The 12222-nt window shown below is 42.4% G+C and overlaps 1 protein-coding gene across 2 annotated transcripts in view; it reads right to left on the reverse strand.

Annotated features, from left to right (window-relative positions):
* The window catches only part of DPYSL2 (dihydropyrimidinase like 2), a 100643-nt gene that overhangs the window by 75312 nt on the left and 13109 nt on the right, over positions 1 to 12222 (reverse strand). The window contains exon 3 of one of the 2 annotated variants that reach the window (XM_088152140.1): positions 547 to 2645. In XM_088152140.1, the coding sequence (XP_088008266.1) occupies positions 547 to 876 (330 nt within the window). In that variant the 5' untranslated portion in view covers positions 877 to 2645. Of the gene's footprint in view, positions 1 to 546; positions 10392 to 12222 lie in introns of both variants that reach the window. The other variant, XM_088152139.1, reaches the window with a different exon arrangement.

The raw sequence follows: 12222 nt of genomic DNA on the forward strand, positions 1-12222 counted from the left end.
AAAGAAGACTGGCCAAAATGAACAACAAGAAAGAGTGTCTCCTATTTGTTGGCAATGATTCAACGAAACATAGTCCTTATTCAGTTCAGAACTTCTTACAGTTCTCCTCTAAAGGGATTTATACTGGAAAGGAGTCCCAGGGCCTCCTTGAAACTATTCAGAAGGTAGAGGTCCAAAGGACCTTCAACAAAGTGAGCAATAGGTTGATTTGATCATGTCATTCTTTCTCTTTTGTTTGTTTACCATTGAGCATCTTTGTCTAGCAATCGCTTACTACAGCTTTGGACCCTGCATCAGGTGGGTGGGGCTTTCTTCTAGCCCAGCTTGCAGCTCAGAGCTCCGATCGCCCCTTAGCGAGAAAGAAATGGGGGCGGCGCTGGGTCTACTTGTTTCTCGCTTGTCTCCCCAAGACGCCGCCTCGGCGATCGCCTTTTAAACCTGCTCGGTCAGCCTCAGCAACGCTCAAGCCTTGGATTTGGGCGGGGGGGGCGGGGGGGCGAGGGGGGAAGGGAAGCACCCTCCCCGCCTTCCCGGCCTCCAACTCACCTTGTCGTTCAGGTTCTGCAAAGCCTCCTTGCCGCTGGCTCTCCGGATCTCCACCTTCCTGCCTTGCCACGAGGAGACGGAGGGAGCCTCTGGTCCGAGGTGAGCCACGTCCCGCTGTTTGGCCACGATCTTGCCCGAAGGAGAGCCACGTCCCCCGGCGAGGGAGTCGAAGTCGATGGTCTTGTTCTCCAAGGAGCCTTCCACCGGGCAGAACATGCCACAGAATTTCTGTCTGGGCTTGGGGCTGCCGGAGCCCAGGTTTTTGAAGAAGGCTGGGACCTCCTCCTCCTCCTCGCCACCGGGCTTGGCCGCCTGCTTCTTCTCGGCCATGGCTCGCCCCGGGGCGCGTCTCGCCTCGCCCTCGCCTGGCTCTCTGTTATCCTCCGGAGGCGAGGAGAAGGCAACCTGCTAGCGGCCAAGCCTCCGGCCCTTGGCAAAGGCGGGGGTGGGCAGAAGCGAGCCTTTTGTATTGCCCCTCCTCACCCTCATAGATACCAGGCAGGCGAGGTTGGAAGGGGAGCCCGGCGTTGGGAGACGCGAAATTGGGAGGTGATCGCTGGGAAAGGCGTGGAGGGGCGGGCGAAGATGGTCGGTGCAGCGCAGCCGGCGGGAGGGCTGGGTTCAAGTTCCCAGCAGCCAGATGAGGAGGAAGGGGAGGGGGAGTGGGCAGGAAAAGAGCGAAGGGTGAGGAAGGGAAAGGGAGAGAAAGCCCCACTCACTCTGCAGCAGAAATTAAGGATTGATCCGGAAGTGAGGTGACAATTGAAATGGGCGAATTGGACTGGACCAGCAGCTTGGAGGGGGAAGCCCCGGCGCACTGCAGCTCCTACAAGTGGTAGGGAAGAGGAGCGGGTGGGGTGGGGGTGTCGCAGAAGCTGATCCCCCCTCCTCGTTCCTTGAAGGCAGAAGGCTTTCCTAATTCAGCCACACCCAACTCATGGGCAAGCCGCGCGTGGGAATCCTCGGATCCCACGCCCCTCTGCCCAGAGCAGCTCTTTTTTTGCAGACAACCCTTTTCCGGGAACGAGTGGGAAGAGAGACCCACTTCAGGGGCAGGGATCGGTGAGGAAGAGTGGGGTGGAATTGCCCAGTCAAAAAGATGGGGTGCTACTGCAGTGACTTAAGGTACTGCTCCCCCCACCCGCACCCTCTGCTCGCGGCCATGGAAAGAGACGCCTCTGACAAAGCAAGTGAAGAGAATTTCTTGCCGGGGGTGGGGAAGGGAGGGAGAATTTTCAGAACACAAAAATTTGACCTTGACAAGGCAGCCAACGGGGTCTTGTTTGTGTGGAGCGGATGCTAAAGAGAAAGCAGCTGCTGGGAGGGTACATGAATGTGCATGTGTTCCTATGGCCATCTTGTATATTGTCCACTCCAGTGTTCCCCAACCTGGTGCCCTTCAGATAGGTTGGAACCAACTCCTACTCTCCCACGTGCCTAACATGACCAATCAAACATGCCTGAAAACTCCAGGCCCAGGAAGACAAATCTATTTTTCCAGGCAGCTCTTTAAAGTCTTGGTGATGTGCCTTTTCCAATTCAATTGCTACCTGAAATCCTTCTCCATCCCACCCCACCCCTCAACGCAATATTGCCGGTGTGCAAAACACATGCTCTATAATACTGAATTTTGTTTTAAGACTGGGACTAAAGGCTAACACCAGGGTTTCAAAATCGTGCGCTCCCTCCCCACTTTTTGCAGCCTTTCCCCTCCCCTTTCATTTTTCTTCCTAGTTCAGGAGCTCTGCAGAACCCAAAAGCTTGCACACAAGTTTGTGACATTTGAACCGATCAAAGAAAACCATTGTCCTACAAAAGAATTTTGATCCATCCTTCTTTATGCAGAACAGGGCTGCATTTCCCTATTAAGGACGGTGCATCACACGGCCCCTCCCTGCCCTGCCCTCATCTGTGGACGGAGCCCTATTCAAACCTTGCCTAAGCACCATAGATGGTGGTGGACAAGTCGATCCTCTCGTGGAAGGAGAAGGCTCTTCCTATTTGCGTGCCGTCGCTGTCCCTTCAGCACCATGCGGAGGGGAAAAATCGCTTCTTTGGGAAGAGAGCCCTAAAACGAAGTTAGCTATGACCATGGTTGCCTTAACAAATACACACACACACACACATTGAGAGAGAGAGAGAGAGAGAGACGGTCATCCTTTTTCTCCACATGAAGAAAGAAAGAAGTCATTTCACAATGATTTACCTCCATTCATTTTCTATTATGGACAAGCAGCTTCAGAACTTTCATTTATAAAATTCCCAATTAATGAACCTTTGGCAGATTGCAATAAATATGGGATATTTACTTAAATAGATCTGTAGATTTTTTTTTTTTTTTAATCTCCAAGATAAATTGGCTTGAAGCTCTGGACACGCCCTTCTCATAAGGTAATTCTGAATGCTGCTCAGGCATATTATTACTTTTAACCTACATTCAGTGTTATCCAAATGGTTTTCCCTGAGCCATTTATTGCTATGCATTATTCATTATTTTAGATTCGTGAATTTAAATTTTCAGTCTGTCTCTCCCCACTGCTTTCTCAGTCCCATCACCCACAACATGGATGGTAAAGTTTAGAAACACATTTCTCTTAAAAGAAAAATTCCCCAAATGCTTGCCATCCCTGTAGGGCACACTGGTTCAATCAAAATAACTGCAAAGACAGAGAGAGAGGAAAAAACCTCTCATATTTTAAGAGGAAAGTGATTTTTTAAAATATATTTTGAGCTGGTGATGACTATACATGTGCTGTGGTAATTAATGAAGAGGATTACATGTGGGGGTGGGAGCTGTTCACCCTACCCTCTTCTTTCACCCTTCCTAAAAAATAACACCTTGGTGTAATGGAGAGCTCTGTTGGTTCAACTGTTTTGAGAAGACCCAGGGCAGCATATGGTCTACCAGATACACAAATGTCTGCATTATTGAAAGCTTATAAATATTAATAGCACTATTCTGGATAAGTAGTCAGTAGAAGCTACCACTGGAGATTTCAAGAGAAGAGTGTTGAAAATAACACTTTTTGCAATGTACAGAATAATTTTCATAGATCACCAGAGACAAAGCTTGTCTAGAATAAATGATGCCATTTGGGGATAGAAGCCAAGGATATTCTACACAAGGTCAAGCATAAAGACTGGGAGAGGCAGATTGTAGTCATACCATCAAACGTTTAATTCCAAAAGGAAATATTCTGTCAAAAGGATACACAGAAGAGTAATAAGTGGACTACTCCAGAAGTCAATAGAAAATCAGCCCATCCTAGTTGTAATTCAAGACAGCAAAAATGAAAGTGAAAGGCAGCACTCAAATAAAGAAATAATACACCTAGAGGTTTATCAAGTACTCACAGTTCAAAGCACTAGGGCAGTAAATCTCACAGACTCACAAGCAACTGATATGGCTTCAAGAAGCAAGCTACTTTCAAACAGAGAGCTTTATACCATGGACTATAGGTACTCCACCATTATTCAGCTGGTGCTCATTAAGTCTGCTGTGACTGCAAGCCATCTGAAGTATCAAACAACTCTTGAGTAGATCTTTATTCTATTTATTTATACAAAGCTCTCTCATAGCCAAATACTTTGGCTCCTCTTCCCCTTCTGGTATTCAACCCAACTGCGTCATCATTCATGTCCATTGGATGGCTGTACTGGTGAGACTAAATCAGTATCCTTGGTGGGACCACAGAATCCCATCTTCTTTAGTTTCACCTCACTTGAAGCAAAGCCCTACTTAACCCAATGTGTTGAAAAGACCACCAAATCTGATTTATCATATTTTGAATTAAACGAAGTAATGCATACTATAGGGCAAGTCACCATTTAGTCTACAGTCTCATATTCTGAACTATATTATGAGGAATAAAGTGGAATACAACTTCAGATGATCGTACTCACCAAGAGCAGCAGTTAAGGATGGGGATGGGGCTTGCAAAATGAGCATTGGTGAGGTAGCACAGTTGGTGCAACTACTGTGTCTTTAACAGATGGTCCTCAGATATGTCATTGAATTTAATGGCACTTACTCTCATATTGCAATGTGGGAGCAAGTCCCCATGGATTCAATGGGCTTATTTCTGACTAGGCACTTATGTAATTGTGCTGTATGAGGATTTAACTCACAATCAGCCTTTAGGTCAAAATTCCAAATATAAATGGGAGAACTTGCACCAAAGCACATCTTTGGGTTTAAAGGACTTTATCAAACCTTAAAATTTTATTGGTGCTAAATACCAAACACAGAATTTTAGAACTGCATCTTTAGTTATGTTATCTGTATTACCATTACTTTTTTACCAAGGTGTTGTTTTGCTTTTTGCTTTTTTGAACTTTTAATCATGTTTCTGCAAAGAAATTTAAAGGAAAAGATGATGGCAAAATCAACACAGGTGAGACATGAAGTTCTTCACTTACCTTATTGCTAAGGTGACCAAGAGGTGTACATATGAGTGTTGTACATTTCATGGTATAATCACATCTCCATAAAACTATAGGATCTCCTGGCCACTTCTTCTGATGCAGCTAGGTTTGGTGTTATTATGTATGTACATGCCTAATGTGGTCAAAGGGGGATTAATGTTAAATAATGGTGATGTAAGTCTCATTCAAGTTGAGTTCATCTCCTAGGGAGGTGAATTCATATGTAACACATCCATGTTGTTTTCTTGGCAACAATGTGGAAGTGGTTTCAAGGAGGTTTTTTTTTTTTTTTAATCTCTATTTAATTTACAGTCCTGGGTTTCCTAGTAGGCTTCCATAGTACTCGAAAGGTTCAACTCTGCTTTTCAAGAGCAGCCAAAATAAATTAGGAGTTTTGACTGCAGTGTTGGCCACCATCTTGACATTTTTACCATATCCTGTAGATATGGATGAAAACAACCAACATATCTACTCAAGCAACTTATCTACTTATAACAACATTAGTGGGGTGAGATGGTCACAGTATCTAGAGTTTTTAATTATATCGTTGAACTCCTCTGTATTCATCAACATGGTGGCAAACAGAACCCAATGAAATCTGCAATACTATGTATTTTCTATTCTCTATATGTTCTTTTCCATTTTATCTTCCTCCACTTTTCTCCCCAACAATCAGTATTTATTATTACCCACTGAGCCTACTAAATTGCTTTGGGCCATTTGGTGTCAGCCATACTAGGTAGACCAGACCAGGAAACACTTCCATAGGAAGGCTATACCTACATTTATTAAGATTGGCTACAATAACAAAATGGTGCAAGTCTGATTGTGCTGTACCTCCTCCTTCTCCTTATAGGTCAGTGAAAATGTCTGCCTGGGACACTTCCGAATGTTATCTCATAGTTTTGGACTTAAAAAATGTTTCAGCCCCTTTTACCTAAGTAATGGTTCTTGCATGTTTCCATCAAGGTCATCTTCCTTACTCTCTACATTTGTGGAATGTTCTCTTAGTCACTGGTCCCCTCCAAAAAATTTCTAAAGTTTCAAGCCTGAACTTTAAAAAAAAAAAAAACCTGTGAAAACCTCCATCTTGTATATGGGAAAGGCATGTATAAGATTTAGCACTCAGATAGCAAGTTCACTGTTCTATTGGATTTTGCAATGGACTTTTGGTCACTGCATGCCTATGGCAGTTCAGACCCTACCCAAAATCCTACTCTTCTATTTGCTAAACCTCTTGAGGAAAGAATGTAAAGCTCCTTATACTCCTCTTCCTCCTCTTCAAACCCAGAACAGAAAAAAACCTAGATAGTTCTTTTCCTGATATTCCAATCGAGATAACTTAGAAATTATTTTAAAGAGATCATGGATCTCCCAGGCCACATCTGATTTGGTAGTCAGTCCAGGTAAAAACCAGGGCCAAGTCTCAGTATTGTTTCTCTCTTCCAAATCCAGATTATCCCACTTGATGAGACAGGGAGAAACTCATCTTTTCAATGATTGAGGGTTGCCAGTTTCTTGTTTCTTTTTCCTCCTTTTATATGTCAGGCCTGGCAGCCCATCAGCCAGCCCAAGCATTGGGAAACCAAAGCCTTTAGTAAAATTGCTTGTTGAAACTCCCCAGCTGGGCCACTCAAAATACAGGTTAATACTCAGGTCAAACTAGTCTTCTCTGGCTATCCAGGGATGACCTTTCACTGTGCCACTGTAGACTTTCCAACGCTCAACTGATAGCGTTCCATAACAGAGCAAATGCATAGAGCATTACTTCTGTATCATTGTGCTACTCTATTGATTTAAATTATGTTTATGAAAGGAGCTGTTTTGAAACATTACCTTTATCTACTGTCTCTGACTGATAAGAGGGTGAGCTATTTTTGAAATGCTTTATATGCCTGAATTTTTGAAATGCTTTATAAGCCTGAATTATTTTAGCAGGTGTTGATAGCGAATAGCTCAATACAAAATTTGCTTCAATTACTGATGGGTGTTTTTATAACTTGCTGTTAATTATTTAGTTCCCGTCAGTTTTGTGGAATGGGAAAAAATAGAAATAATCACCTTCCAGCTGATGGATTACAATCAACCCTGCGGCTGAGGCTGATGGGAGCTGCAATTTCTGAATTCTCTAATACGAGAAATTCCCCATTCCTGCAGATCAATTAATTGATTGGCTTGACCAATCGGATTACTGTTTTTCATGAGTGTACATAAAGCAACTCCCTCATGCAATAAGGCAGCATTGACATAGATTCAGAGATTTGATCTCAAAACAGTTGAACTAGAATTCCAAAATAGGCATGAAGTCTGATCGCACTTTTAAAACTCAACTTTATTGGGGCATACGATTTTGCTGCTCAAGACATCTCATACCCCAATAAAGTTGGTGAGTCTTGAAGGTGCTACCAGACTCTGTTGGTTTTGTTGCCACAGACTAAGACAGCTCTTCCCAACCCCCAATCGACTCCCTCAATCAGATTGATGATTCAGATTGAATTGATACATGTGCAAAAGCACCTTTCTTTCCAAACAGAATCAACTTTCTGACTCAGACTGGCTCAATTTATAGCCTTGAAAGTTGAATAGAGCCAGTTTGATTTGAGTTTGATGCCCATTCAGAGCCAGGCAAAGACTTTCTATTAAACTGCTTCTGTTGGTTGCTTGTAATGGCATGCTTTTCTTTCTTAGTTTACAAATAAGATATTGGATTGGGATAAATTTGTTCAGGGAGCTAGTGAGCCAGAAATGTTCTTGTTCAGCATCCCCCACTTTATTTCTTTTCCACTAGTTTTCCATCCCTCTCTGCCAGCCCGCTACTCTAACTGCTTTATAACATGGGGAAAAACTATGAGAACTTAATTAGACTCAGAATTTCCTTTCAATGATCATGACTGAACAATACTTTAATACTTTTTTTGAGGTTCCTAACAATGTATTGGTTAATTGGGGAAAATGTATTTTCTGTCAAAGAACAGCTGGAGTGATTTACAAAGAGGAGGGATATTAATTCAGAGAGCCAAGAATGGGACAATGGACAGCTCAACAGAACATGCGATGTTGATTCAACAGACGTTCAAGATTCATGCACAGCCTTGGATACCTGATCATTAAACAAGTGCATGTACATTAAACACATTACATTAAATACATTACATTAAATACATTAAACAAGTACACTCAGCCCATGAAATGGTCATCAGAATTCTATTCTTTGAACAGTAATCCTGAAAGCAATTCTTCCTCCTTCTTCCTTTTTCAGATCAAATATGAACAGGTAGTGAAAAAAAGGAACATTTTTCCAACACAAATTCAGTTATTTGATAGAAGCCATTTATCTGCTGATTTAAAGCCAAGTTTGCATTTGTTCTTCTCTCTCCCCACCCAACCATCTCTTTCATGATAAACAGCTCTGGATCTATTGCATCAACAACAATATGTGAAATGGAAGGCTGAATACTCCATGGAGGGTGTCTTTATGTACCTGGTACTCATTAACAAACGCAGAAACCAACCACAAGCCCTGCTTAAGAAAGTTCCCAAATTTGCTAACAGGCAAGGTAATGAGAAATATCTTTGCTACTGAACTGCATGAACTGGAACAAACAATACTAAATGTAATGGTACAGTGACTCAGTCTCTGGGAAAGAAGCTAATCCCTCGAATTGGTCATGTTTCCAACCAGAGATGTCCACAGCAAACTAAGATTCCATTAAAATGATGAAACATCCATGATGACATCACAGTGCAAGGTCTACTCTTACATTGCATCATGGTGTTGCAATGTACTTTCCATCATTTGCCTCCCCTTGCCCTAGGCACTCATCTTAACTAGCACATAGAATTTTAACAAGGTCCAGGAGAATACAAAGAGTCTTGCTGCACCTTAAAACTAACAAATGTAATATGTCATAGAATCCTCTTAGGATAATATTATGACCCCTAGTATTAGCTTGAGATAGGCGTGCGCGCACACACACACACAGAGCTTGTGGAAGAATAATAAAGAATGAGACCAGAGGGGAAAAATATAGAAGGTGCAGATAATACTCATTACCTTTTTGACTATCAGATCAAGTCTTCTTCATGGACACTTTGATGTAGCTTTTTTGGCCATATGCAAATGCAGTTTGCCATTGATGAATTCTGGAGATTGGGAAGATCCCAATCTTTTGTAATCAATGCCATTGGAAAAACAATTGCACTGTTTCTTGAATTGTCACGCTGATTAATACAGATACTATGCCAAGAGTTCTCTCTCTGTTTAACAGGAATTACATGGAGAAAATGGGATGAGAAAATAGGAGCCTTTATCATTCATGGTTGATCCAATACTCTATATCATATCAAGTTCAGATCAGCATGGAAATGAACCCAAAGAAACTAATTTCTTTAGCTCCACAGAAACTCATGAAGAATCACTCATATTTGTAGCTGGTTGACTGCAGCTTTTCCAAATCACTCCTCTCTTTCCAAATTGTGACATGCAACCTGAGCAAGTTCAAAGCAGGAGTTTCTGCACAGCCCCTTTCCTCAAAGCATTGTTCTCTCAGTGACTGAAAAGAGAAATACCCACTAAGCATGTTTCAAGGAGTAAGGATTGAATAGTTCCTCTGCAGGGCAGAGAGACACCATTGCCATTCACATGAAACTAAGAGCTCAGGAAGTTACTATAGCAATTTCTCCAGGAGGAGTCTCAAGGGGCTTGCAGTAATAAAGGAACCTTTATCTTATCTCTGTATCTACCCAGAAGTAATTCCTGTTGAGTTACACTGGGTTTCCTCCAAGTGAGTGGGCATAAAATTACAGCCTGAATGTGTTAAAAGAGTCTTGGCTTTTCTTAATAGAATTCTAAATTGGGGCCCTGCTGGAAAAATCCAGATGTGCAACACTAGGATGAGATGCTAAAAGTATAGATCTGTAGAGTTAGATATATTGCTGTAGTTTGAAGGGGAGGCTTGATCAACTACTGTTCGGTGATAAGTAAATGAATAAGGTGGGCACTAAATTATTCATTTCAACAATGTTCTTTGAAAAAATATCAAGGGAAAGAAAATTCTGATCTGGTGGATTAGTTAGCCCAGGGATGGGTTGGATGATATGTAGGTGGGACTGGAATTTTGGAGGGTTTTTTTTAGTGTGTGTGTGTGTAAATTATATATGTTTAACACATGCACACACACACACACACACACACACATATGTATGTTAAACTTATTTATAATTCACATTCAAATTTATTCTGAAACCTCAGTGTAGTAGGAAGGGTTGGGCGTTGACAGTTGCATTGGAGGGTCCTCAGAATCTACAGAGAAATCTCATGGTTTAGGGATCACCTCCAGCCATTTCCCGGTCAGTAACTATTCACTCAGGTCCACAAGTGGTCTGGCCTCCTCTTTTCCAGGTCAACTGAAACAGCTGAGCTGAGAAAAATCACAAGACATAGGCATTTTGATATTTCAGGAAGACAAGGTTGCATTTTGAGTTGAAGGTCTTGAAAGAAATAAAGAGAGAGAAAGGAACACTTAGACAGTCGTAGGTAGCTCCATCTTTAAAACGGGTCAGGAAAAAAATATACTCTGGAACCAGAACCAGAATCCTTGATGAGTAATTATGCATTAAGTATCTGAAGAGTTTTCATCTTTTTAAAGTTTATTCTCCCTTCTCACCTTTCTACCTCCCCACCCCCAACTATGTAAAATATGATTTTTCTTCCTTATAGCTATTTTCCACAAGATTCTTTAAAGTAGTCCTCCCGTGGGCTTATATTACCAATAAGTTAAAACTGATTTAAGAGGAACTTAAAAAAAAAAAAAAAGGGCTACCTTACCTTGGATGCAAAAATCCAAGTGACCACTAAGTGGCAGGAAAGACGAAGAATGATGGCCAGCTTGATGTAATGATAAGGTGCTGAACTAGGAACTGATGGATTGCGAGTTCAAGTCCTCTCATAGGCATGAAAGCCAGCTGGGTGACTTTGGGGCAGTCTCTCTCTCAGCCCAACCCACCTCGCAGGGTTGTTGTGGGGAAACCATTATGTATTATGTACATTGCCTTTGGTTGTACAAAATAAAGGCAAGATATAATCATTTTATTTTTAAACATAGGAGTGTCATCAAACTTTCTCCCTCTCTACCCTCCCTCGAGTATCCTCTTTACAAGAAGGCTTTCCAGTAATATTTTTCCGAGAAATATATTGAAACACAGTGGCACCTGTTGACGTGCCTTGAAATTGGGGTGTGTTTATATCTGCACCCTTTGCAGAATAAAATGAATGCACACACCATAGCTAATTTAGAGATCCCAGGCTCATTTTAAGCGATCTGCACCATAACATTTCTTCCGTCAATTTTATTTTTTTAATCATCTTCATGAGCTCCTCTGGGGAGGGGGCATGCAGACGGAGTAGAGAACTGGTCCATCTGCCCAAATATTTGCCTAACTAGACAAGCACAAGCTAATAAGCAAGGCGACCCCTTTTTTAGCTGAGTCCCAGAGATAACGGGGAATCTGAATGAATCTGCAAGGGTGAGTAAGATGGATGCAGCCATTTCTAACGTCTTGTTCAACAGTTTGCTAAGAGTGCCGGACTGATGCCCTTGTTCAGTGGTGAAACTGCCAGCTCCTTTTCTTGTCTTTGTTTTGTGTTTTCACAATGCCCCTTCTAATGAAACGCAAGTCCATTTTCTACACAAAATGGAGGGGGCAGGTGGGAGTTGTCAGTGCAGTAAGCAATTATTTCAAGGAAAGCCCGGTTGCCTTGGTTACCAGTCATCAAACCAGGGCCTTTGCGGTCTTGTCAAAATCAGAATTCCTTTTGTCCTCTTCTCCATCGTAAAGAAAGGTTTCTGTGCCAGACAGAAAGCTGAGGGAAGAAATGAGTGCTTTCCAAATTTGGCCCCTCAGGAAGCCTGACCAAAATGTCCAAGGCCCAAGGCAAGATGGTCTACAACAGAGCGAACATAGGATAACACCATCAGCAGCAAGTTGGGCTGTTATTGACAAGACAGCTCCTCTATTAGTGGGAAGGAGACCTCTGTTTTATGGGCCCTGCATGGCTTAGTTGGCCTGAAATATGCTCCTGAACATAGGAAGAAAGCTATTCCTTTCTGAAAAGGTAGATTCTGCATTTTGGACTTCAAAACACATGAAGTTGAATTATGGAACCCAGTAATTGGGGGCATCTAGCGCATGACTGTTTGTACACCAGCACAGCGCAGCACTTCCGTGCCTTTGGGATTTCACTTCCCGTCA

This window comes from Python bivittatus, unplaced genomic scaffold (assembly GCF_059951505.1).
Source record: "Python bivittatus isolate LINGU-HERP-01145 unplaced genomic scaffold, Pbiv_v1 ctg000680_np1212, whole genome shotgun sequence".
Classification (NCBI taxonomy): Eukaryota; Metazoa; Chordata; class Lepidosauria; order Squamata; family Pythonidae; genus Python; species Python bivittatus.